We start from the raw sequence: 27,263 nt of genomic DNA, 5'->3' as shown, positions 1-27,263 counted from the left end.
TTGTCCCATCTCCACACAGGATCTCTGGTCCTCAGTCAGGGTGACCGTCAGGTTCTTGGTCACCTCTCTAACAAATGCCCTTCTCTTTCCTGATTGCTCAGTTTTTCTGGACAACCAGCTCTTGGAAGAGTCCTGGTTGTGCCAAACTTCTACTGTTTGAGAATTGTGGAGGCCACTGTGCTCTTGGTGCAGTACAGCAGAATTTTTTTTACTATAGCCTTCACCAGATCTGTGCCTTGCTACAGTCCTGTCTCTGAGCTCTGCAGTCAGTTCCTTTGACCTCAGGGCTTGGTTTTTATCTGCTGTGAGGCTTTCTATAGAGGTGTGTGCCTTTCCAAATCCTGTCCAATCAGTTTAATTTACCACAGGTGGACTCCAATCAAGGTGTAGAAACATCTCAGCAAAGATCCAGAGAAATGGGAGGAACCTGAACTACATTATGAATGCCTTTGCAATAATCAGAATGCTTATGTCAGTGTGTATATATTAGCTTTGCATTGCAGAAGTTAAAAATGTTTTGTTTTTTTGTTTTTGTTTTTGTTTTTGTTTTTTTAACAGTTGTCTTTTGGGCACTGGTGTATGCACTTATGCAGCATTAAAACGGAAGAAGGTGAAATGAAGTATTTAGAGAAAATTGTTTGCTAAAATGTGACCAAGATAGAGAAAATCATGCATCGCTCTCTGTGGATAAATCCAGTGGTAGTATACATAAGTTACCATGAGACTCCAAATGCATATAAATGTGTCTATTTAACACTTAGCTTTAGAGCTCTCAGAGCTGCCATTTATGGTTAAATTACTGTTTATAACTGTGTGGCACAGTCATTTTGATTTAAAGGACTAAATATAGTAATGATCAAGGAAAGAAATCTCCATTTGATATATTATGGGGTTTTAAACATTGAGTCTAAATGGTGATTTCATTTAGATTCATGTTGAGACGTTAGCTGACCCATGAATAAATGAATGGTACTGTATAGAGCGCTTGAGTACTCTCACAGTCTCATGTGCTGCTTTTTTGTGAACAGATTCTCAATGGGCTTGCACCTCAGAAATGCGCGACATCAAAGATTAGAGGGGTTTTAAAAAATTAATTCCACCAAGTGTTAATATTTAACTAAAGTCTCAATGTTAGAGTACAACCTTTCCTCTTTTTCTCCTCTTAATTCTGATGGATGTGCCGTTTCTGGAGAATGCTCCAGAGGCAGGCAGCCGTTCAGAAATGCTGCGGTGTGGGATTTCTTCATGGCCTCCTCACCTTACACCCAGAAGCCTTGAGCTATCTTATCTCTGGGTTCTTTTATTCTGCACTTGTCCTGGTGTGAATCTGTGCATGCAGCAGTCAGGACTGTGGATAACAGAACTACGGCTTTGTTTGTAAAAACAAAGCAATGGGCTACATCAGCATTTACTATAATGTAGCCATCCAAGACAAAGCCAATTACCTCCCCCAGCTCCCACCACGGAGTGATTCACTGTGCTATTTTCATCAGTCTGGGCTGTGGTGAAATAAAAAGACTTACTTGTTTTGCACTTACTCTCGAGGAAGCGCTGCAGGAGACTAACACACTTTTGTGTCTGGAGCTGCTTACTGTTTTTCATAGTTTGGTTAACTTTTTGAAATGTGTTTTTAGGATTGATTTATTCAGAAAAACTTTGTTACATGCATCAAGATGATGTATAAAAGTTAATCTCAATGATTGCAAATCAGTCCAAAATTGTTGCATAAAACCAGTGGTTCTGTGTTCCAGGAGAAGTGGATGTACTCATAATTTAGCATAATTGTGTGAAAGAGAAACAGCTTTTTCTAAACAGTGGCATTATAATCTTCTCTTGCATGTTAAATTTGCCTAAAAATGGGCTTTTAATGTTTTCACATCACCTCCATATTCAGCAGTCTTTGAGGTCATTGGTAATCAGATTATTTTTATTTTCTTTTGAACGAGTTACATAACACATAACACTTTACAATTTGTGTAATCAATTATTTGGTCATGTTTCTACATTCAGCGGCCACTTTATTAGGTACACCTGTTCAATTACTTGTTAACAAATTAGCTCGTAAGCCAATCAGTGGCAGCAGCTCAATGCATTTAGGCATGTAGACGTGGTCAAGACAACTTGCTGAAGTTCAAACCAATCAGAGAAGATTGAAAAACATTGCCTGGTCTAATGAATCTCAATTTCAGCTGTGACATTCAGATGGTAGGGTCAAAATTTGGGTAAACAACATCAAAGCATAGAAGCAAGGAAGAAAATCCAACCAGTGATTTCAGTATATTTTCTTTTAATTTTTTGACTTTACACCGTTGTAAATTCATGATTTTTAAAATTAGATTTTTTTTTTGTTCTAATGTCAAAATGAAAGATTTTTTCAACTCTGAAATTTCTTTTTTGCTTGTAAATATACAACTTAATAGTCTCAAAAATATGTTTTCCCAAAAAGTTGATTGTTTGTTGATTGTATTCTCTTCATTTTTTCTAAATCTTCTAGGGTGGCTCTAATATTCTGCTCCTACAATTTGTTTATCATCATTGTTAAAAAAATAAAAAAAGTACATCTTATCTTGACATCCAGAGCAGACGAGAAGCCCTGCCCCTCCTGAGACCTTTGGACCATTGGTTGGGAACCACTAAATTAGACCCACTCACTCTAAAACCAATCCCCCCCCCCCCCCCCCCAGCTCTCATAGACTCATGCTGAAGCAGGTCAGCAGAAGAGCACAACACTGCATGGAAACTTCCAGTGCTCTTTGTTTTATACAGAAATGTGGTCCAGTTCTGATAAAACTGTCGCTACTCTATAGCCAAATTCAAACCAATTGCTGCCTCAGCAGCAGCCATTGCCTTCTGCTTTCAGTACAACTGAACCCCCCATAGATACCTCCTCATTCTCCTCAATTGATGCTACTGGTCTGAGCTGTGTCTGGTTCAGTACAAAAGTTGAAGACTGGAGCTTTGTAAGATTTGCCTGAGGACAGATGTGGAGTCTGGCAAATTCATCTGGTTTGCAAGGTTAACATGTCTGAAATGCTCGTTCAAAGACAATCAATACAAAACATGAAAAAAAGAACATTTTTAGTGCATCATGAAAGGTCAAACTTTTAATTTCCACCTCTGATGCTCTCCCCTTTTGGCTTTGACGTTAAGGACTGTTTCTGGTTTTTATTCATTTTAGTCTTCATTTTCTATTAAAAAAAAAAAAAAGTTCCAAAATCAGCTGTTCTCTATTCTAAATTGTCATTTTTAAATTCCTCAGTCCTGTTTTGAATATGAATTGGTAACATAAAATTCTGAACCAGTGACTCATGTGAACATTCAGTTTCTCTAATATAAAATTGTTTGCACATAAAAAAATAGAAAAATAATAAAATCATAGATATTCTAAGTCAGTAGTTCTCAACTGGTGAGTTGGGACCAAAGAGTGGATTGAGGCGTGCTTTTTAGTGGTCACGGGAGTGGGAAAAAATGCAAAAATCATTTAAACTCTTTTAAGATATGCTTGTTTGGTCCAGTCTCTTTGATTTGGAGTTTTGTACTATTTGCGGTCCAAACTGTTATTAATTAAATGCATGGTTTGGTCAAAAAATATCAGAAATTTCAGGAGTTGATGGTGGGCAGTGTTCATTTTGGCAGCTATTTTTAATTTTAGTCTTTCAGTGAAATGCATTTTAGTTTTAGTCACATTTTAGTCATTTCTATCCTTTTTAGTTTTACGAAAACTCTAAAACAGCAGCAGTGTTTTTGACAGTTTTACCCACAGTAGAGAAAAATCACAGATTTTGAATCTGCCGAAAACTACATGACATTTTAGTCTAGTTTTAGCCATCTTGATGAAAACTGAACTTACTTTTTAAAGTTTTAGTCATCACAGATCTATTTTTGTTAGTTTTAGTCTTGTTTTTGTCATGTAAAAAAAGGCTGTCAACGAACATTTTTAGTGATAGTTTTAGCTGAAGAAATAAACACTGATGGTGGGTCCTGAGGCTCGAGCAGCTGAGAACCACTGCTCTAAGTTATACTCAAAATATATCAAATTTCAGCAGTTTAAGGCTTTTATTAGTTTAATTTTAAACAGTAGCAAGAGGCGTTGCTGGCATAAGTATGAGTCCATTCAGTGCTTCTGTTGCAAATGAGACACTGGCCTTCATTTTTTTCCTCTTGAAATTATTTGCTTTATCAAATACTGACTTCAAGGTTTTCTAAACTTTATAGGTAGAAACTATGCCATACAAAGATTACCTTGAAGAATCTGCTGGCAAAAATATTTATGTTGCACAGGTATCCAGTAAACAACTTTAATTTTCCTGTCCAGGCTTGGCAGGGCTGGCATTGGTACACTTAATGCACAAGCTCTATAGAATTCAAATGAATGAAAATAACTCATGATAGCCACCAAAATTACATTGAAATACCTGATGTTTTGTAATTCATGCACACATATTTTGCTTTTAATACCTCTTGTGTAATATTTGATGCACACATTTTCATCATGAATAGAATAAGGTACAAAATGTTTGGATTGCATGCTGGCTCAATCCAGTAAATATGTATTTTAAAATATCATTAAAAATTTGACTACTTGTTCCATGTTCCATGTATGATAAAAATATTCATAAAGATTAAAGTTTTACTGACTGAATGTCTCCAGTTTTGGTGTACCAAATAGGAAGGTAGGTTGTCCCTCTCTTTCCACTGGTAATTGCAGAGGTCTTGATAACTAGTGTTTGATAAATGGTCCATTCTGGTTCATATAGTGGAATGTAAAAGTACAGAGTTTAGGTTTTTCATCACAACTATAAAATGAATAGTCTGCCTTAGCTCCATTTTGTCTTTTAAACTTTTTAGTCTGGGTTAAAGTGCCTTGTTCAAGGGTAATTCAATGAGAGCTGTTGAGTGAGGAAAGTGATATGGTGGAAAGATGATCTGACAGATTTGACTGTTCTCCAAAAGACTGATATCCTCTCTCACTCTCTTATACACACTCAAATACACACACAAACATGCTCACACATAGACACAACGAACCCATTAGAGCTGCTGTTAGCGCTCTGCTGCTGTTCCAACAGAGGTCTATGTTTGAAACACCCGGGGGGCAAGGACAACTGTTCCACTCTTTGTGGGAATAAATCACAGGAGCTAAATGTGACTTATAGTGTCTCACTTTGAGTATCACTGTTGACATGCTGGTCAAGAGCAGAATACAGATGGTGGTTTCTACCTAGTCTGTAAATGGTCATCATTTTTTAAAAATATCATACAACTCCAGCAATAGAAACAGTCTTTCTACTTTTAATGTTCCAAAAACATACTCCTACACTGACTGGACTGACAATTCTCGAACATAACCCACTCACAATATTTGCATACATAACAAAGATGTCACTTAGATACCTCATTACTGGGGTGTAGTTTTACATAAGACCCATTATCCCTCTTTAAACCAACAACACCCCTGATAAAACCACCAGGAATTACTGGGAACCAGTGATAGCACAATATTCAAATCATGATTGTAGGGGCCCTTTCTGTGCAGAGTTGACTTGTTCTCTCCATGCTTATGTGGGTACCAGAAACATCTTTGTTATGTCAGTTGGTGACTCTAAATTGCTGGTAGGTGTGAGTGTGAGCATGCTTGGTTGCATCTCTCCATGCAGTTGACTGGTGGCCAGTCCAGGGTGTACCTTGCCTATGGCCCAGTTTGAGCTGGGATTGGCTTGGATAAGGGCAGTAGAAAATGGGATAGAAGTGCAGAACCTTTTATACCCCTGAAGGGGCTTCTTAAACTAGGCATAGACAGTGCAATTTCAAGCTGACTATAGAAAGTCATGGTGGAATATCATCTCACTCTGTGCAACTGAATCATTGACATTGCATGACCATCACACGATTCATGTGCTCACTCTGTAGAGTTTGGTGGTTGAGTTTTTTTCGAACCTCACACTGTGACAACCGTAAGTCCCACACAGGGAGGTTGAAGTCAGATCAACTTTCTTGTTTTCTTGCTTCAAACAGTGACAAACAGTGACAAAACTGCTCTCTGCGTTTCTCTCACACTCACATAAAACATCAAACACAACTAGCAGTACTCCTGGGCGCGGTGGAGTTGTGACATAAGCAAGCAGCAACAAGAGGCTTGTGCAATAATAGCGGAAGAGATTAGCATGGATGCTGCTATAGCATCAGAGCTTGACGATATTTCTTCGTTAAAAGAAGAACAAAGAACAGCACTGAGTTCTTTTCTTTGCAGAAATGATGTTTTTGGCCTTCCCCCGACCATATTTGGCAAGAATCTAATCATCATGTTTTGTTGCTCTGATTGGCCCGTAGGATGTGACAGATAAAATGTTCATCCAATCACCCTCTGAGTTTTTTTTTTTTTTTTTCAAAGGCTTTGCCCTTTCCCAAACACAGTCTATGGGAGGTTTTCCAGATGGATGTAAGAAACAAATCCATCTGATGTGTCAGGTTATACATCCTGCACATTTATTTCCTTTATTATGGTCAGGGAGGGGACATCTTAAAGGCCACATATTATGCAAAAGAGGGGTGTATTTGAGTGAAGTCAGACAGCTTATTAACATTTAAAGCCATAGACACAGAAACAGCTCGTTCTGAGCAGGACTGAAACAGAGGGGTTTTTAAACATGTAAAAATCCAATACTGGAGTGTTTTTTTCAGCAACAAACTTCACAGGCATGTTTTGGGGACCTCTGAGACCAATATAAACTTGTCTTTAAAGGGTAAAATATTTGACCTTTACAGGCATTCTTTCTGTTTTAGGGGAATTTAAGGTGCAGCCTGATTGTTAACAAAGGGAAAAAAAATGCACCAAAGTTGAGCATTCTGCTCTCGCTATTGTACGACTCAAATGGCAATTATGCTAGAAATCCTTCCAACCACTCGAAGCAGCTGGTCAGGCCTTGATCTATGGTCTATTATTGATATCTTTATTTCAAACATGTACAAGCACAACTTGAAAAATAAACAAATAAAAAAATGATAATACACCAAATGATTACAAAGTTACACCAACTTCCAAGAGAGTTGTGCAACTTAAACTTTGTGTCTGAATTGACTAAAAATTCCAGTGCACACCTAGCATTAATCCTCCCAAAATATCAGATCTACAAATTTAAGTGCTAAGGAAGAATTAGAATATATATCTACACACTCAAAAAAGGACATGTTTTCTTTCAAATCTATTTAAACCAACAAAAACTAATGCATATGCTGATGACATCCTGTTATATCTAGCAATCATCCTAAGTTTATGGTGAGTCTCCGCAGTCATCTTGCATTGTATTAATATATAAATATTTTCCCAATAAGCTTACAATTCCTTTTACCAGCAGCCAGTATGGTTCAATATTGTGTTTGTGCTGGTTTAACAAATTCTATTTTGACAGAACATCAAATCCACTGTTTCCCTAACCGGAAAAGAGTCCAAGCTGGCTCTGGCCTTGGTACATTTTGTTCAAGGGAAGAGCTGGAACTCTTTTTGTGCTTCTTACAAGGACTGGAAAATAGCTCCTGTTGAAAGCCAGTGTTTTGTGCAGGTGAAAGTGTTTAAAACAAAGTGCTCTGAATTTGTTCAGTAGCCAGCTGTGGTGGTGACTGGTGAAATAACCACCTGCACGGTTATTAACACTGATACTTGTAATTCCACTAAAACTTAGCTTAGGGTAGACTGAGTAGGGTTGAGACACTTTTTGCTTCTCCATTTTTGAACAGATATCACACAAAAACTATACGTTGAAAATAAGTGATTTTTCGTATGCAGTTTAATTTGTTTGTATACTAAGTTATTATTGATGAATATCATTTATAAGTTGTTTATTTTTTCCACAATCAGGTCATAAACATGAGGTGTATTTTTACCATGGTACCATCTCAATACCCCATACGTGTACAGTTGAGACGGTACCCTGGTACAGTTGAGACACCTATTGAAACCCATTGATGATGACTGAACATCAATTGTAAATGCAATAAACTTTTAAAAAATGACAATTTTACGAGATATTTCTATATAAATTCATTCCTCTTTATTGGAATTTTAAAAAAATGAATATTATTGTAAACAAGCAATAATAAAACACCAACTGTAGCCTAAATAGACTATATATATATTATATATACTATATTAAACTAGACTAGACAGTCTACCCATCTGTTAATATAACACAGTTCAAGTATCACAAATATTACATTTTTTTTAAATTTTCTTTGTTTGTGGTCTTATTATAACTTGTAACCTGTTGTCTTTATGATGCACAACCTAACAGCATGTGATGTACTATAAATAGAACTCTCACGGGTACAGTTAAGACATTGTGTCTCAACTGTACCTGCTAACCATCTTGTGCATTTCTCTAGAATTACTCAGTGACCTAACATGCTAGGATAGCATGAAATATGTGAGTTTTTAGGGCACAGTATAACGTTTGCAATGATCTAAGTTATGTTTGATGGTCACAAAAGGATAATGAGCTATTCACTGTGGAAGGGACATGGTAAAGTGAAATTCTTACCTTACTAAAAATACTTTTGCTGATATCTTCTGACTGGAGATGCTAACACTCTTCAAATTTCCCACCACCAAAGAGGATGCTAATATGCATGTGCTGAGTAAAAATAACGGCTCAGGCTTGCAGCACAGGCAAAATATTTTGGGTGTTTCAACTGTACACGTCTCAACTATACTCAGTCTACCCTATATCATGATGGACACACTTATTTTTTGACAAATTCTTTACAGTAAAAGTCCCTGTTCTCCATGCACAACTTCAATAAGATCTATGGGCTAATTACTTACCTGCATTTTAACCATCAAGACGTTTTGTTAGATAAGCCAAAGGCTAAGTATCAAAATTACAAAACTCCAAATACCCAAACAATGGGAAGGTTCCAAGATATGACATTTTGGCACCACCTCTTCATCTTTTTGCTTCAGTTTTGCCAGCTCAAGTCAAGCACTCTGTGTTCTGTTAGGGTTAATATTGAACAGGCAATCTGTATGACTCTCCAGTCAGCACACTGAACTCAGATAAACAGTCAAAGCCCAAAGGTGCTTCAGATGTAACAATAGTATAAATGCATTCCCTGCAAGGCAGATGACAAACTTAACCTCAAAGTCTCTCCCTCACCTCTCAACTCCATCTGGAATTACCCCTTTGTTTACAATCAATAAGGACTACCTCAACTTCCCAGCTTGAAAACAGAGTAGAGTAAGCAGCCTGGGGCAGCTTTTCAGTAGCAGCTCTCCAAAGACTTTTGACCTTCTCAAGCAAACAGTAACTAACCTCACTGCTGTCACTGCCTGTTAAAAAAAAAGTTGAAAGAGTGCTTTAAAAAGTACACCATGAGCTATGCTATTCCACTTCATATTATTTATCATTTCAACCCAGAAATACAGTAGATTTCGTTTCTCCCACTGGCAGAGTTCCTCTGTGTATCTGTCTTTTTTTTCTGGCTTTTGCTGCATCTATTTCAAATATCTTAAAAGGCAGAAATAGCAGACTAAAATAGACAGCAACAATCAGATGCATTTCAATATTTACAGCATGTGAGCATCAAACACCACTTAGCATTGCACACACTTGCTGGGATTGGCTCCAGCCCCCCGTGACCCCAAAAGGAATAAGCAGTCTAGACGGAGGATGGACTCGATGGATATCGTCTATTGTTTGTGACAAAATTGGGTTAAAGTGGTTAATTATTAGTATAAGGATTCAGTTCTCATGAGTTCTCTCGCTGTGATGAAGGATTCTTTATTCACTTCTTGTCATTTAGTTTTAGTCGTGTACTTCTCTATGAATTTTAGATTATAGGATTTTCTCTTTGTCTATCTCTGGCAACACAGTAGACAATTTTAGACCAAAGTTTAGGGCTGATTGAATTCTTTTCATATCTGGTTATTCGTCAAAATAATGTGGTATCAATACAACTGTTGACTCATGTCGGAGCTTCCCTCATCTGCAATTTTAAATATCAGGCATGTTTGATTTAAAGATTCCAGATTGAGCTGTGTCCAATGGAATACCTGGAATTCAGTCAGGACCACTTAGACAAAAAACACACTTAGTTGACAGTAATTACTTTAATTTTATCAGCAGCTATTATTATGCATTATTGCTGTCATTTACAGTTGGTGTTATGGCTATTCTGGGATCCCCCTTGCCTTTTCATAAGCCTTCATAGAAAAAAATGTCAAGCAGGAACAGCACATGTCCCAGCTCTTCAATTGCATATAAGGGCAGAACAGAATGGCACTGATTAAAGAGGGGGTATTATACTCTTCCGATTTTTAAAACATAAATATAAAGTCACAATGTTGGGTGTCCATACTTCACGTATGCAAATTTTCAAACCGCCAGATAAACATATGTGGCAATAATCTTGGAATTAGAGTGTAAACTGATGAAAACGGTTCATCGGGAATCTCTCCAAATCTCTCTCTAACCCTCTCTGAGATCTTCCCGAGGTTTCTGAGGTCTTCCTGAGATGAGATTTCAATGGAGCGAACTGATGAGGTCATCGCAATAGGATCTCCTGACTGGTTCATCCGTGCTGCCGGCAAAGTGGAACAGACCACCCCCACAAGGCCTTTTAGCCATTTAGCCATTTAGTTACATGGTAACTGAACACTTACCTCACAGATACGTCCTGCTCTATCCTTTGTTGCTGCTGGTTTTCTTCCCCTTCTCTCTCCAAACTATCAGGGTCAGACTCCAGATCTAACACATACAGACGTATATCAAAATTGACCATATTTTACTAAGTCGGACCGGTTCATTCAAAGTTTACAAGTACTAGCATAGCAACATAGCCACATTGGAGGGGGCAGGCACAAAACATTGAGTCCTGCCCCCGGCCAGCCTCCGGGAAATCTGCCAATCGGAGGAAAGCAGGTCCATGGAGGTGGGGTTGGGTGTTAAAGAGACAGCAGCGAAAACGAAGTGTTTCAGATGGAGGTTAAAATAAGGGTTTTTCAGGACACCAGTGTGAAAAACATGAGGAGTTTTTGAGCTGTAAATCATGTGAAGCTTCGACATGGGTATCAGAGAGATGGTGTAAAGCCTTGAAAAGAGGCATAATACCCCTCAAAGTTTAAGTTGAACAACTCTCTTGGAGGAGCTGGGGTGGAGGAGGGTTGCAAAAGTAGCATGAACAGGGAATAGTAAAGGGGTTAAATATGGGTGCATTTAGCGAGAAGCTAAGCAGGAATCAGCTGACTGTCAGCTGATAAGGGCTCGGATGAGATCAGCTGATCTCAATGAAACGGCAGCACTTAGCATCGTGGCCTGGCTGAACTAATGCTATAATTTGTCAGTAAGAATGAGTACATCATAAGGTGTTAAAAATGGATGTTGCATGCTTTTGCAACTTGATGCATTTAAATTGATTTATCTAGGAGAACCTTATAGAACAGAGAAGCTATTGCAAACACAAATCAGACAAATCCATGTCACAGAGCAATAAGTCATCAGGCAAAACAGCAACAACCAGATGCATATCATCTTCTAGCACCTTTAATTTACTTTTAAAAACATTTATAGCGACCAGTTCCCCCAGGCACAAAGTCTCTTGCAGCTGATATAATAACTGCAACTGTTTTCTGATACCATCTTCCCAGGATAAGGTTTCACCCAAATTGAAATGTATGCCTAGAAAGACGGTGGGATATGCAGATCATTTCTGGTCTTTGAGATCCCTCTCTGTTTGTGTGATCACCACTGAGCATTAACAGAATTCTCTTGTGTTTTTCAGGCTCCCAGAGGTACGGATCTCAGACAACGGGCCTTACGAATGCCACGTCGGTATCTATGACCGGGCAACAAGGGAGAAGGTTGTCCTGGCTTCAGGAAATGTTTTTCTTACTGTTATGTGTGAGTACCAACCCTGCTTTTGTTATATTTTTTAAGCAAGGTAGCATCCTCTCTCTAGTGTCTTGCTTTCAGTGTAAAGCGGGATGCTGGGTCAGAACATGGGTTCATGTCGAGAGACTGTTCAGAGTCAGCACATTGGACAGCATGACAAAGATTGGAAAACCTGATGCTGTGCAGACCTGCAGGTAGGAAACAAAGCTCTCTTGATCACTGAAAAAAGCCTAAGCTTTCAAGTTTTAGGTGAAGTGCTCGAGGAGGGATATTTCAAAAACGATGGAACAACAAAGACAAAAACAAAGATGTGTGTGATGAATAATGCAAAAGAAACTTTTATTCATTGGTAAGTTTAATATCTGGTTGGTTTTTATGTTTAAAATGAGCAAGGATTTCATATTTTTATCACAATTATTAGATGTCAAACAACATTGTCACTATTCTGCAGTGACAATTCACAACTGCAATCTGAATCTGCAGCTCCTGTTGACTTAAAGAGCAGTATTTGGAGTTTCTACTCATTGTTGATCATTATTCATTTGGTGTGCTAATTTGCTAGTGTCCCCATATTGCCTGGTGTTATGTTTAATTGTGGTGGTATGTCATTTTTGTGCTTCTAAGTTGTTTCCCCTGGCCCCAGGAGAGGACAGAAAATGTTTTGCTGGTCTCTCGAAAATCAATGAGTCAGATCCGAGAGGCAAACTTGAAAAATGAAGCCAGTGCAGAAGCTAATATAGCTTTAGTGACATCATGGATTTGCATTAACTTTTGGACAGTTTGTGGCCAGATTTATACTGCAAACTCCAATGCTCACCTCTGATGTTTTAGTTCGAATCTGACTTTTGTGTTTGTCTACTCACATTGTTCAGACTCCTGTCCTGTGTCACCTTCACTGATCTGCATGCGAAAGTAGCTAATTTGAAGAGATCAGATTCTATGTGACTTTAGCTGTCCAGTCCAGATCTGAGTAAAAAAAAAATAGAATCAGGTTGCTTTCTTGTACAGTGTGAATGCAGCCAAAGCATCATCTGCTTGGTTATTGAAGCTGTCATTTGAAGCCTACCTTGGAAGTTGACATCTTTAAAACGCTGCCTTATACTAACTTTTGATTAACCTATGAAACAGAAAATAGAGCTGGAGTTGTGGCAGGTCTTATGCCTCTGGACAAACAACTTCAATGCACTGGCTAGCAGTCATATCAGTCACGCCCATTTTGTGCATTATGAATGGATGAAATGCTAGTAACCTAGAGCAGTGCTTCATAAATGTTGTGGCAAAGCACACTGGTGAACACAAGGTGAAGATGATTTTGACTTGTCTACTGAGCTTTCTGTGAGTAAAAAGTAGTGTTGGACTTTTTTAAATACTCAGTGGCTGCAGGGAGACGCTGCAGTGTCTTAACCAAAATGTGCTGGAAGGGATAATAAAGTATCTAATTAATCATGATTTGAATATTTAACTCTTAGGGGTCCACAAACACACCGGCCTGATTTCATCATGTGCTACTTTTGTCTCATGACAGCATGAAAACAAAGCCACATTTTGCATTGCAATCACTTCATATGGAAAGCATGATCTTTCAGTTTTTGTTTGATGCAGTGGGCCAAGTAAAACAGGAAATACGATCATTTTAATTTGATATAAGAAAAAATAATGTTACACGTAGGGGACAGTGAACCATGCTGTACAGCAGTGGTTCTCAAATAGTGTGGCAAGGCACACTGGTGTGTCTAAGGCAAGTCTGGGTGTGCCTTTAAAATTTGTACAACAATGCATCATTCATTTAACTGTACAACGAGTGAATATACTATAAATTAAGTCTAGTGTTATATATTAATATTAATAAATATGGCGCTCTTCCCACTAATTCCTGCATGCATTACTGCAGATGCACCACGCTGCTGCTGGCAAAGCGTAACCCCCTCCGTCCCAGCCTCCTCTTTGATAGCATGAAGCTTGTTGCACCTGTTCATATTCATGCTTGACCAACCCAGGGAGCATCTTTTGAACACAGCTTCTCCACCAAGTAAAACCGTACATCCATTTTGCAATAAAATGGTTAAATACAAGAGTGTTCCTGACTCAACAAGAGTTAAGAGGACTTTTTCACATGGAAATAGCTATGGTGTGCCATAAGCTTTTGACTCGATCACAGGTGTGCCTTGGGTGAAAAAAGTTTGAAAAACCACTGAGTTACAGGACTGACACTGGTATTTACTCACAATTTCAGCATGTTGTTATTTCTTTTTAAAAATGACAATCTATTGTTTTAAATAACAATTTAAAAAAATATTTTTTGTTGGGTGTTGTGTTTTTTGGAGGCCCTATATCTAATACAGTAAATTAAACTTAAAAAAAAAACATAGTTTTCATTTTAGAAAGTTGAGGGAGTGCAGAAGAAAGATTATAGCAAACATGAGTATGGTTTACATCTTCTGAATGGTTTATTTTGTCAAAAGACAATTAACAAATGGCAAAATAGCCAGTGGACCTTATGCACCTAATGCACTTATTATGGACCTTAATTGATCATCTTTGATACGATTACTTTTGACAGTCAGAATCTCCTGTGCCCAAATTGGAGCTGAGATTCTAACCTAGAAAAAACATGAATTAATTCGACCAAAACGGTTATTGAGCCAGACTCTATGGATGCCTAATCAGACTTTATAAATGGACATCTTAACCTTTGGTGCACATGTGGCTACTGGTGCTTCTACAACCAGCCTCAAATAAACTCCTCAGAAATGGCAGCTTTTGTACTTTTGCATAGCTTCATTTCTCAACACTGCTTGAAGCTTAGAGGTTGAACATCTCTTCTGAAAAGCCAATTTAATAGCAAGGATAAATGCAATTAACAGCCTAGGTTCCTAGGTTGACCAAAAGTTGGTCTAAAACAGCATTGCAGCTGCCATCATTGGGCCTCAAAACAGTGCATTGAGTGCAACAGGTGATATCACTGAGACTAAGTCCTTGTTTTATGTATTCTAGAGCCACATCTCATAGATCTATGCATGCATTATTGAGTGTGGGTGTCTGTGAGTGCTGTGCTAAAACTGCCCCATGTGCCAGTATGTGAAAACAACACCTACCTATCAAATTTTCCATGTGCTGTTTAAAGTGATGATACAGGAAAGGCTGCAGCATGCTTATGTTTCCATAAAATGACTGGCTAATTGATGATTGTTTCATACAAGCCCTGTATGTATGTGATAGCAGCCGTCAGCTCTTTCTGCTACATGTCGAGGTTTTGTGTGAAAACAGAAAAATGACACGCCACTCAGATAGATGATAGCTCGCAGACAGAAACAACGCCACTACAGGCAACAAGCTGATTAATCACATACCATATGAATGCACGGGTTGTTTCACACAGAGGTGATATTTCAGGATGATACAATATCATTATGATTATTTATTTTTGCCTTCCCCACTGGCCACTTTTATTTGCTTCTGCCTCGCTGTGCGCATGACATCAAGAATGGATCACACATTTCCTTAAAATATACTGAACTGATGGTCCTGCTGAATAGAGCCACTGATTGAATTTCATTTTTGATCATCATCCAGAGTGTCTGCTATTAGGTTATTGATTCCTTCAACTCTGAACCCCACAGACAAAGACTCAATGCCAAACCTTAGTGGTTTGGAAGCAGAGTCCAAAGGAAATGCAGGTTGATGGGAGTGTCGTCTTTTGCTGTGCATATCCGCAGAGCAGGATAGTGTGGTTTTAGGAGCCAAGAATGAAGTTGATTCTTTTGTAGCAGCTGTCTAATGAGATTTTATTGACCTTGGTATTTAACTGAAGTGCATGTCAAGTGTTAAACCTAAGCACATTTTATTCTGCATATAATGAATAAATTTAATGCTTACACAAAATGTACAATGATGCAGTCTCCAAGATTGAGGTTCAACCTGTTTGAATTTTGACACTGTTACTTTGCTTATCAATGTTAAGTGCTTTTGTCAGTGTGGATGATATTGAGTCTCTATAATTGATTTAACACAGGACAATGTAGATTTGATTCTTTTGAGAGAGTGTCTTGAGACTACATTTGTTATGAACTGGAACTATAAGTGTAAAACCCAGTTCAGACCAAAAAGCTGTGATGCAAAAGACCGTTTTAGAATGTCGCTAGAATGGTCCCAGTTGTCCGTCGCATCTCGGATCAAGCTGTCTGATGATGTTGCCTGCAATTTAGTTTGTCGAATACTTTGGTGACTTTGCAACAGGAGATTGGTGGTTCGACTCCCCGCCAGTGCAAAATGAGTATCCAGTGTGGGCCCTCGGTCAAGATCCTTAACGCCATGAACACCTGTCCCAGATGTACATTGCTTTGGACAAAAGCATCTGCTAAATAACAGTGTAACATTGTAAAAAAAAAAAAAAAACAACTTGATCAGAACATTGCCAAATTTGGCATGGGACTGTTAGTTTCCTTTTGAAAGGCAGCAAATGTTTTGTTTGTAAAATCATGTGACTTTTATAAATTATTACATCCATCTTTTTCGACATGGAAACTTCATCAGCTGTCTCCTCCATCAGCTGTGCACATATGCAAGATTTGCAGCAGTCTTTGTGCTAAAACACAAGAAATTCAAGGCTTTAAGAGCTAAATCTTTACATGGAAAATTATTTTCAGCAGATTTCTTATGAAACAATACTTAGTTAGCAAAGCATTTTTGTGTTTCTATGTGCTGAGAATTTTTGCTGCCATGCTACAATGGTGTGCAGAGAAATTAGTGATAAGCAGGAGTCATACAGCTTGATTTTATGTATGATTTAAAGGATAAAGATACAGTGTAAAAACAGTTTATGTTCAATGCTATCCCTCTTATATGGGCGGACTTACTATGCAGTAACTTCAGAAATAAACTCAAACTGATTTACGATTAGGGCTGAATGATTTGGGAAAATATGTAATTGCATTTTTTTCTCCAATATTGCAATTTTGATGTGATATGTGATTTTTTGTTCTTGATGTTGTGTTTTTTTGCAACAAACACAAGCAATAAATTATTCTATATTGCCGTAGCCGTATCGAATTTGGAGCACAGGCCTCATTAGACATACAGTATTGTATATCAGTGGTTCTCAGCTGGTCTAACTGAGAAATTGTGACACAAATTTATGATAATCTTCTAAAAATCTGATTGCCCATGCAAAATATTTGCATGAAACAAGCGTGGAAAATTTTGGCACACATTTTTTTTTTCAGGCATACATGCACAGCTCACTAAGGCCTTGTCCACACGGAGAAGAAAACGTTACATATCCGTTTCATTTTTAAAATGTTTTCCTTAAACACAGAATCATTTCAGGAAATGTCCACGCAAGTACAGAACACTTAAACGACTGAAAACACTGTAGTATTTATGCCAAGCCTCTAGGTTGCTCTGTAATGCTGCCACAGAAATGTACCAAAAAGTGAGAGGAAGAGTACAGTGTATGCATAAAAAGCTTTTGCGCTGTACACACACCTGTCCACCTTGCACCTGTAATTTGCCATTGTTGTTTTGGCTGGACCCACACATGCGGCTTAAGTATGACATAATTGTTTCAAGAAGAGGGGGCGGCAGTAGCTCAGTCTGTAAGGACTTGGGCTGGGATTTAGAGGGTTCCCAGTCCAAGACCGTATCTGGACTTTGGCCTGGTAGCTCTAGAGGTGCCTGTTCACATCCTGAGTACTATTGAAGTGCCCTCGAGCAAGGTACTGAACTGGCAGCGCTTCAGCAAGAGCAGCAAGACCATCTCCCTGACACCTCTCTAACATTAATGCATGTCCATGGGGATCCTGTTTGTGCATGTGTGCATGTAGCTCAGCCTATATGTGTGTAGTATGTTCAACAACAGAGTATCAAACTGTGAATTTCCCTTCAGGGCTCAGTCTTTCTTCAAGAAAGATGCGGCTGGCTGTCCACACGGGGAAGAAACGATAGGCGTTTACATATTTGTTCACTCTGGGATCTGGTTTCAAAAAGTAGCTTTTACGACCTCCCAAAACATCATTTCTGTGTGAATGAAATGCCAATACAACAAAAAGTGTTTACATATACTCCTGAATTCATCTCTGTGTGGATAGAGCTTTGTAATCCACTTTTGCATCCTGACCCACCTGTTGAGAACAACTGAAATTTACGATATCAGCTCACCTGGGCACAGACACAGACAAGTAAACAGAGCAGCTGTGCAGCGATTGAAAAGAAGCTGGATGTTAATTGGACAGCAGCATCAGAAAATTGGAGGTCTATGTCAGACTGTGCCCTCTAGTGGGTCGTTTTTGTAACATCCAACCCAATAAAGGGCGTGTTTGAGTTTACGCATGGGTAGTGACAGATATATCATTTAAAATGTAGGGATCTATGCAAAGTGCATACAAAGTGGGCAGATATGGGCCTTTAGACATACTTCATAACATTAATTATAGCTCTATGTGCTACCAGTCTGCCAGTGATACTAACCAGCTGATTAAAGGCACAGGAGGCAGCACAGTTTATCATCAGTGTCCCCTCCAAAAATGAAAAATCTTAATGAAATATTACAAATATTTTGATATCTATAGGGCCTTGAGATTCTCTGTATTCATCTATATCCTTTTCTTCTAATCTCTGTCAGTTTTATGAATTTGTCCCAGAATTCCACCAAGTGCTTTAAACCTTAATGTTCAATTTAAGGACCACTTTTACTGTTATTCAGTCTGTGGAGGAGCTTCTGTGCCTGTAGCCCATTGCTCTGGCTGTGTTGTAATTATTGTATTTAAGTCCCCCCAACGACAGCTGCTTCACTCGCCTCTGATGTATCAATTTCAGCTGAAAAGAGATTCTGAAAAGACTCCATGTGGTCCTATGGCTAATTAGGAATGGTGGAACTTTTCAGTGGAGCACCAGAGAGAAAAGACACTGCGTGACAATGTTGCTCCATTATCACATTTCTTGCCTTGGAGAACTGCCTGTGGTTTTTCATGTTTCTTTCTTGTTGCTTTTAACTTTTTTCTAAACACTCTCTTGACCCTTTTTGTCTTTGCCTTTTAACGACTAAATCCACGCTGCTGTTCAGGGCTCCCTCGCACTGACGTCAGGGAACGACTTTATCAATGGGAAGGGGATTTACTCAGTTAACTGTTTCTCGTTTTAACACTGGGTGGGGAAAAGTGAATGATGTAGCGGTGGGACAGTTGGAGCACCCTTACTCAGCGGGGTCTTAAATCACCACTCCACAAGAGAGGAAGAAGAATGGCCTCTGGCATTGTGGCTAATTGCCGTCTAAACAGAAACAGAATTATTCATAACCTATTAGTGTGTCAAGTTCAGTGGGAAGTAAAGAAAAAACGAGGAGGAGAAAGAAAGAAAATGAGCGTGAAAAAAAGTTAATTAATAGGAAGCAGTACATGGAGAGTATTTTAATTTTTTAAAGGGCTTCATAAATAAGAATTATCATTTTAATGAATCCCCTGCCAAGAAATTCAATCATCCATTTTTAAAGGCTAAACCCTGAACTCTTGCTACCTCAGCTACTGTCCTTCACTGTCTGGAAAGTTTACAAAGTCTTTGCTCTTTCTCTTGGACCTCAGGGGGAAATGTCTGACATTTCTCCACCCAAACGGTCCTGTTATCATGTAATGATGATAAATTTAATAGTTTTGATACTGCTGGCTTTATAAAAAAAAATTTGTTTGCAGTCACATGATGCCCAATGCATTTGAAAGTCAGATCAGGGAAACATTACTATTTAAGAAACAATGAGGTAGACCTGTATGTTACACATGTCAGAAATTTCTTCATACAGTCATGTTCATAGGTTTTAGGCATGTAGGGCGCTAAGGATCCATCATTGAATTGATTTGCCACAACCTGAGGCGAGAAAGATGGGGGAGGGCAGCCAGTCAAGCTTGACAGATGTCGACACATGTCTGTCACTCTGCTGCCAAGGTCAACATGGTCTTTTCACCCCCCTTGTGATATGTCCAGAAACAGCCAGTGGTTTTTGGGCCCCTGGAACGTCCACAGCATGACCAGGAAGTCATGGCAACTCTAATACCTGCCTGGACGGCACCCTGGGCTGTGCTCCCTCACCACATCCACCACTTACTCAGCCCTGAAGGAGTGGACTTTGTCATTTTTTCAACAAGTTATTTTCCCATGCCCCTGGTAATATGCAAGGAGAGCATGACCTGAGCTGTGTCAATCCTCCGTCACGTCCTGAGGCAGGTTTCCTGCCACATTTACACCTTAAGTAGCCTCAGTTTTTAGCCCATCCATGCCTAAAAGTTAGAGTGCTGTACCACACATTGGACACGACTCCTACATAAACGGCTGATTTTTCTGGCCTTTAGGCGATCAATATCACAAATGTTGTAGCCCGGTTGGACTCCTACAATCCGTCTAGCCAGGAGAGGGGAGACAAGATTCAATGTCGGACTACATATTTTCAGCAAGATTATAGCCTAATTTTACAGTTACAGGGTTACAGGTCAAGTTAGTCCTTAAAATCCATTGTTACACCTTGTGTAGTGTAAAAGTGAACAACAATCAAGGACATGTAAAGACTCCACCCGACAAAAAGTCAAGCATTTTTGTCCCACCTCCTACTGCTTGTTTTGAGTCAGTGGGGTTATCAATAGGTGCACACAGCGCTCTGCATGTGCAGCAGTCACAAATGTAAACAAACCAAATGGCAATGCAAAAACTGAGTGATTAAGTTGGTGCTGTGAGATGCAAAAATGAGATCGAGGAACAGCTCTGACATTCACATTCCAGCCTTTATGATGTGTCAGAGGGTGGCAACTAACTTTCTGCTCTGACTGTGAAGTGTCTGGAGTCGTATGACCAAAATATCTAACGTGAGATATCCTCACGACCAGTCGGGAGCTGATCGTAAGCTCGTAGTTGGGCCGTGGTTGGCCGTCGAATGACCCTGTACACAGCACGAGAAACAACGCCCGATCTGACTGAGAGTCGCACAACACCCTTTGGAGTTGTGCGACTCCAAATTCATGGCTGAATCGCAGGAAATTCGTACAGTGTACATCCAGCTTTAAAGGAGACAGAATTTCCATAGCAACATAGCTAGACATTGACTGTGGAAATACAAGCAAGATCGGGGTTTACCTTGAAAAGTAAGAACAAACTGTATTGAGAGCAGTCTGACTATTTACTGGAAACAGTCCATACGAGTGGTTTCATTAAACTTTGGGGCTTGAAAACCTTAAAACAAAGAATGAACATAAAGCCCAATGACACTGACTAGTGTCTAATCAATTTACCCTTCAGTCAAATCTGACATTTGTGCAAAGTTTGAAGAAAGTGCCTCAAAGTGTTCCTGAGATATCACATTCACAACAAAGGGCTGGACAGGAGGGATATAAAACCCAAGGAAATATAATGCTTCCAGCAGCAGCTATGGCTGGCACAGAGGCATAATAATTGTGTGTATTCTCTTTGCTTATTTAGTAGTTTTAATGCACTGTATACATCAAATCCCCCCGATACCTGCAAGCTTTTATCTGGATAATTAGGAACATACTTTACCAACATGCACCCATAAGTAGGGCACTTTATTATGTACTGTGTTAGCAGGATTCTATTAAATAGTATTAACCTCAATGGGCTGTGGATTTGTTGCTCTGTACCTGTAAATGTTATTATGGATACACTGTTGTATGATAATGTGAGAGGAGTCATGCAGTTATCAAAGTTCAAATTCAACATCTAATCTGAATGGTTACAGATGAGACGCTCAATGTGAGAGAATGCTGCAATACTTTGATTGACAGGATCCTTATTAGCGATATTGAATTTCCTGTCAAATCATGTTCAGTGTCAGTCTGCAGCGAATTCATAAAACAAGATGTAAATACACTGACAAGTTGGCCTTTTGACCCTCCTCCTCTCTGTTACGGTTTAATTGAAGAGGACTGAGCTGAATGGCATCAAAGAATGAAAAAGTCTCTGCTTTGACGTCTATCCGAGAAACTTTAATGAGATTATCATGTTTCCAAAAATGCAATAGAATTCTTACAAACTGTGAGCAGTCCTTTGTTTGGAAAGACTCAAAACATCACATTCATGGCAACAATAGGCTTCTGCTGTTGGCTATGGGTCTGACAGTAAAGTGGGACACATACAAGGCTGCAAATTCCTCTTAACAATATGTTCTTTCTCTTTAGCTCACTTAAAGTCTTTTGTAGAAGTTGTACAGAATAGGTAAGGTCTGAAAATGGCCCATTTACAAAGATGATGATCCGGCTGTTTTTAATAGGCCTAGATCCATTTTCTAAAAGTGCAGGAAAAGCATGTCTATTAAAGGTTAAGCAAGTACAATATTCTATATCCCCATTAATATGGGCTTATGGAGAAATGTTCAACTTATTTCTCTTAGACACAGTAAATCACGAAATTCTTCTTAAGAATCTCTCACATCTTAGAGAAGACTTTAGGTAGAGTCAGTCATCTCTCAACCAGGATATTCAGGTTCAGTCCTAGGCTCAAGGGTAGGACACTGAGCCCCACTTTGTTCCCATTACTGTGCCAGTGGTGGGTGTGTTTGAGTGGGGTTAGTTCATTCTGATGGCCACTCTATATAGCAGCCTCAGCCATCAGACAGACACAGTTCTGGTTCTGGTTCTGGCTCTGGCTCTGGTGGAGACTCAGAATCTTGGTGCTTTCTGGCGAACCAGCCCGTGTTCACACCAGTTAAGCAGAAACAAAGTGGGAGGACATGATGGACATGTATCACCATGTCCTGCACCACTTTTGCCCAAGTCTTTCATGCTGTCCTGGTATTCATTCTTCAGTTTCTTTAGTTAATAAAATAGCCTTTGCCATCTCTTCCGCAAGTTCGGCATATAGCGTGCTCCTCCTTGTACAACTCTCCAGCTTCACCTGGAATTCTGTCAGTGCCAAGATCACAACTGAACATTTTGTCTCCCAGACAAAATGTTCAGACCACTTTTTCTCCAATTTATGCTCGTCTTCACAACCTAGAATGTGACACGCCCACTGATGATGTCACAGTTCCCAAGAAAAAAAAAACAACTATTTTTGGTTCCAGCTGAGAACCAGCTTCTCAGGTTCAGAACCAATTTTTTTCCCGGCTTGAAAGTGCCGGTCGGTTCAAATTTAGGTTCAGGAAGCGGAACCGGCACGGAGCCCTACCAGTCTAAGAGGCCTAAGTGTGTGAATGTGGAGTAACTGGGTGTTAATGTGTAAGCAGACCTGCACTGCAAAAAGCACTTTGAGTAGTCAAAAGACAGGAAAAGCACTGTAGATGCTCACGTCCATTTACATCACCTTCATTTCATATCTTTACAGGAGATCAGAGGTCCAAACCTGGTCATGGCTATACAGTATAGGCCTTTGGACAAGGTCCTTAATACCAGGAACACCTGTCTCAGATGCCCGTCGCTTTAGATAAAAGCATCTGCTAAATGGCATTGAAACACTGGAACAAAATAAAGCAGATAACATACAAACTTGTGTCTTCTATATCAGTGGGTCTCAAACTGGGGTCCAGGGACCCCTGGGGGTCCACGAAATAATTCAAAATAAATTACTGAAGTAATGCCATGTCATTAAAAGCAAATAAATACATATATGGACCACAGCGCCATAAAACAACCATACCAAACCAATTACTCCCACATAAGTCAGCTTTGGGCCAATAAAAACTCAGATATGAGACATACCACCTAAATCTATCACTGCTCACCTTTCAGTCATGTTACTCTGTACACATTTGTTGTGCAGGTCCAGCTAGAACCAATGGATAAATATAAAAGCGTATGATAAAAGCGTGTCCACTTCATCAAGTGATGCTAGACCCAAACCAGCTAAACTGAAAATATGATAACAGCTATCTGGAGTTTGGTTTCATTGAGAACAGCGATGGAAAACCAAAATTTGCTGTGTGTCTGTGTTTGCAAATGAAGCCATGAAGCCAACCAAGTTAAAGCGTCATCCAATAACAAAGCATACAGAGTTTAAGGACAAAACAAAAGACTTGTTCTGATGAAAGGGCAACAAAAATGTCAGTTAACATGTTTAATCAGCGTGAGGGTCCTTGGAAAATTTTCTGCGCTGTAAGGGGTCCCTAGCCCCGAAAAGTTGCTGTTAATTTAGGGCAGCTGTGGCATAAACCTTACTTTGGGTGGTGGTCTAATAAATTTGTTAAGCACTGTACATATATTGTTCCACTCTCAGGTAGCTTGTGGTAAATCCACCTTGAATAGTTATGACATTATGAATAAAAATCACATTTAAAGCAGCAGTAACTATATGACGTTGTGGCTGATAAGGGACAATAGGAGGGGGGCAGTGGGCACTTCTTAACCAACTTTCCTACTAACTCTGTCCTTGAAAATCTAAAGGCACTTATTGAAATTCCAGGCTTGGTGCACATCAGCTGAAACTCTGAGGTTTAGTTACTATTTAAATTATACAAACTCCTTGATATCCTTCAAAATTATCAGGTTTTGTACGAATCTAAGTTCAATGCCATAATGAAAACCCTTGAATGCCTGAATTAACTCTTAAGAAGCATGCTTATTAAATCAAAAATTTTAAGCGATTTCAGATGGTAACTTCTTACACTTCATCTTATTTTATTGATTATTTAACTTGTGTGGTACTTCTGTAACAGTCAGGATGACTGTGTAGGAAGCTGGCAGTTTCAAGTACTCAATATGTGATGTTATTACTGACTAATAGGTTGTGTTTTCAACAGTAAGAGGATAGTCTTTCACCTCGTCAACAAACATAAAATAAATATATCATTCTGCAAACGTTGACTTATCCATCCCTGTAAAGCTAAGGTCATAATTTCAAGCTTTGGTGGGTGAAAGAAATCAATATCTCTTTTCCCAATGGCAGAGATAGGGTCATTATTTGTTATTACCCAAAGTGATTCCTATACGACATTCCAAAGATTACAAGGAAAGGTTATTTGTCTCCTCAGAGCGCAGCCTGACCTTGGAGAGCCAGTGGATAGTGTCCGAGACATCTGAGGTTGTTTTGTTGTTGTCTGTATCAGATGACCGTCGGGGTGGTGACTCCTCTACGCTGAATGAGGAACATCTTTATAGCCCTCGTGTTTAAACATCATGTCACGTAAATCCAGGAATCCTTTCTTCTAACCTTTTGTAGAGGATGTAATCTAAAGGATACCCTTCATGAAGGGAAAGGGGCTGATATTTATAACCCCTAGAAACTGAGATGAGTGCTAAGGTGTAGAGGGACTAATTACGTTCTCATCCCATAAAACTGGGATTCGCTTCAATAATGGATGCCCAACTTTAATTAAGCGCTGTGTATATTTAGGCGCTTGTTATAAATGGGTGGGATTAATGGTGTACGAGGCGAGCCCAAAGACGGCAACGCCTGCAGACACAGCAGTTTAGAGCACTGGTGGGGAAACTCTGAGTGACTGAATACATGCAAGCTAGGATGCTTGAGAGTGGAGAGGCTTGTTTGGGTGGCGGGGTTTGATGTTCTGTGTCCTCCACTCGCTCAGGAAGTGATCATCTTGGGGAGAATCGAGTGACTCAAACACACCTCTCTGATTTTGAGCTCTTGAAAAGGATAGCTTTTTTTTCTCACATTCATCAGTTGTACGCTGAAGTGTTTACCGTGTCGTCTGTTAGCGTCCCTCAGGTCACGATGGGGGACTGTTCAAGAGCCCTTGATGTGATTCTTCATTACTCTCTCATTTCTCCTCTGAGTCACCTTCCCGCTCATCACACTTAATGTCTTACCTGCATTGCAGCCAGTTTCTTTGATTGTGTGCAAAAAAGGATGACGTAAAAGGAGTAGTGTTGAATTTTTTAGCAGCACAGTTCATCAACTGTGTCGACATGGGAGGATCTAATTGTTTTTCTGTATCTTTTTCATAACTGACTTTCCTCTTGGATAATTTATCAGGAAATGAACCACTCTTTCTTGTAATGAAATTGCATGACCCCATCCCGCTTCGTCCCACCACAACCATTTAGTGTAGCTGGTTGGGAGCAACTCACAGCGCTAATAAAACATGTTGGCCGGGAGCCCACTGAAGGAAAAAAAAGAATGAAATGAATTCAAAGAGCAGATGAATTATTAAATGTCTGTCTTTGAGCTAAACCCTGGGGTGATAATTGAGGCAAAAATAAACAACCCATGGGCTTCCTCAAGGATTTCTCCACCTAACGTTGAACTTGTAGTCTGTGCATCACTTAGTTGATTTTTAAGAGTTTCTGTCTGATTTTCTCTCTACCTCCTACACTGTGAGAATTTTAGCTTTAAAAATGTCCACTTTGCCTTTACATGATGTTACTTCTTCCAGATGTGGGGTTTGGAAGTGTACTGCCTCATCTCATGCTATAATAACCTTCATGTGGGTGATGGGATAAACTAGTGGTGCGTGGTAAACCACTATCAATACCATCACATTATGGATTTTTTCAGTCCCTTCATTTAAAGGTATAATTCAGTATTTTTAAGGTTGGGTTATAAACTCTGCTTGGTAATAGGAATTACAATTACCACAAATGATTTCTCTCTGTGGTGTCCCTTACAGGGTGCCTTCACATTTCGGTGCTTGGTCCTAGATTCAAATACAATTGTGCCCAAAGTTCAGTTCTGTTTGGTCATTTTAAATGCAAATGCACTGCACGCAGCAGGCCCAGGTCCACCTGGAGAGGTGGTCTTGGCATGATTCATGTGGATTCTGGCCCAGTACACAGGAAATCAAAGCAAGACACTATGACATAGTGGGCATGCACAGCTCCAGTGAGTTAACTATATAACGTGAGCTTGAGAGGCAGCTGCCGTTTACTAACAGTGGAGCCAGTTGGTGAATAAAATGCAGACCAAAGCTGGTCAGGAGAGGTAAAAAAATATATATTTTCTGCCAAGGAAAACCTTTAGTGTGTTTTTTGGTTGTCTTTAAATACAGAAATGTTGTCCCAGTCTGAAAAAACTGAAACTATGGCTGCAGCCAAGCTAATGCCTTCATTAGCATTGTTTACAGTCTTGCAGAACAACTAAATCATACCTGTACTTGCCTCAAACTCCTGCCAAAAGCAGGTCACGAAAGAAAGAAAGCAAAAATGTTTGCAGCTTGGAGAAGATTTCAGTGCAGTCTTGTACTTGTCTTTAGTACAGAAATGTTGTCTAGTTTTTTGTTTTTTTTTTGTTTTTGTTTTTTAATTAGCATAAAGGCTACAGAGTACTATTCTCAGCTGATGGCCAACTGATTGGATAATCACACTCATGCTACCCTAGCTTGCCTACTCTTTGCTTGTTCCTCTATTAGACGCTTTTTGCAACCCTCCTCCACCCCAGCTCCTCCTCTGTTCTTCATCTGACTTAATTAAAGTCATTCTGTTGTCAATGATGCCCGCTCTG

At 39.3% G+C, this 27,263-nt stretch overlaps 1 protein-coding gene across 3 annotated transcripts in view; it reads left to right on the top strand.

The window, feature by feature from the left end:
- The window catches only part of igsf21a (immunoglobin superfamily, member 21a), a 521,040-nt gene that overhangs the window by 321,029 nt on the left and 172,748 nt on the right, over positions 1-27,263 (top strand). For all 3 annotated transcript variants that reach the window (XM_041783290.1, XM_041783288.1, XM_041783287.1), the window contains one exon: positions 11,773-11,891. In XM_041783290.1, coding sequence (XP_041639224.1) covers positions 11,773-11,891 — 119 coding nt within the window. The remainder of the gene's footprint in view (positions 1-11,772; positions 11,892-27,263) is intronic.

The sequence above is a fragment of the Cheilinus undulatus genome, linkage group 3 (genome assembly GCF_018320785.1).
Source record: "Cheilinus undulatus linkage group 3, ASM1832078v1, whole genome shotgun sequence".
Lineage (NCBI taxonomy): Eukaryota > Metazoa > Chordata > Actinopteri > Labriformes > Labridae > Cheilinus > Cheilinus undulatus.
The sequence above is the reverse complement of the archived record's forward strand: the minus strand, read 5'-3'. Positions and strand labels throughout refer to the sequence as shown.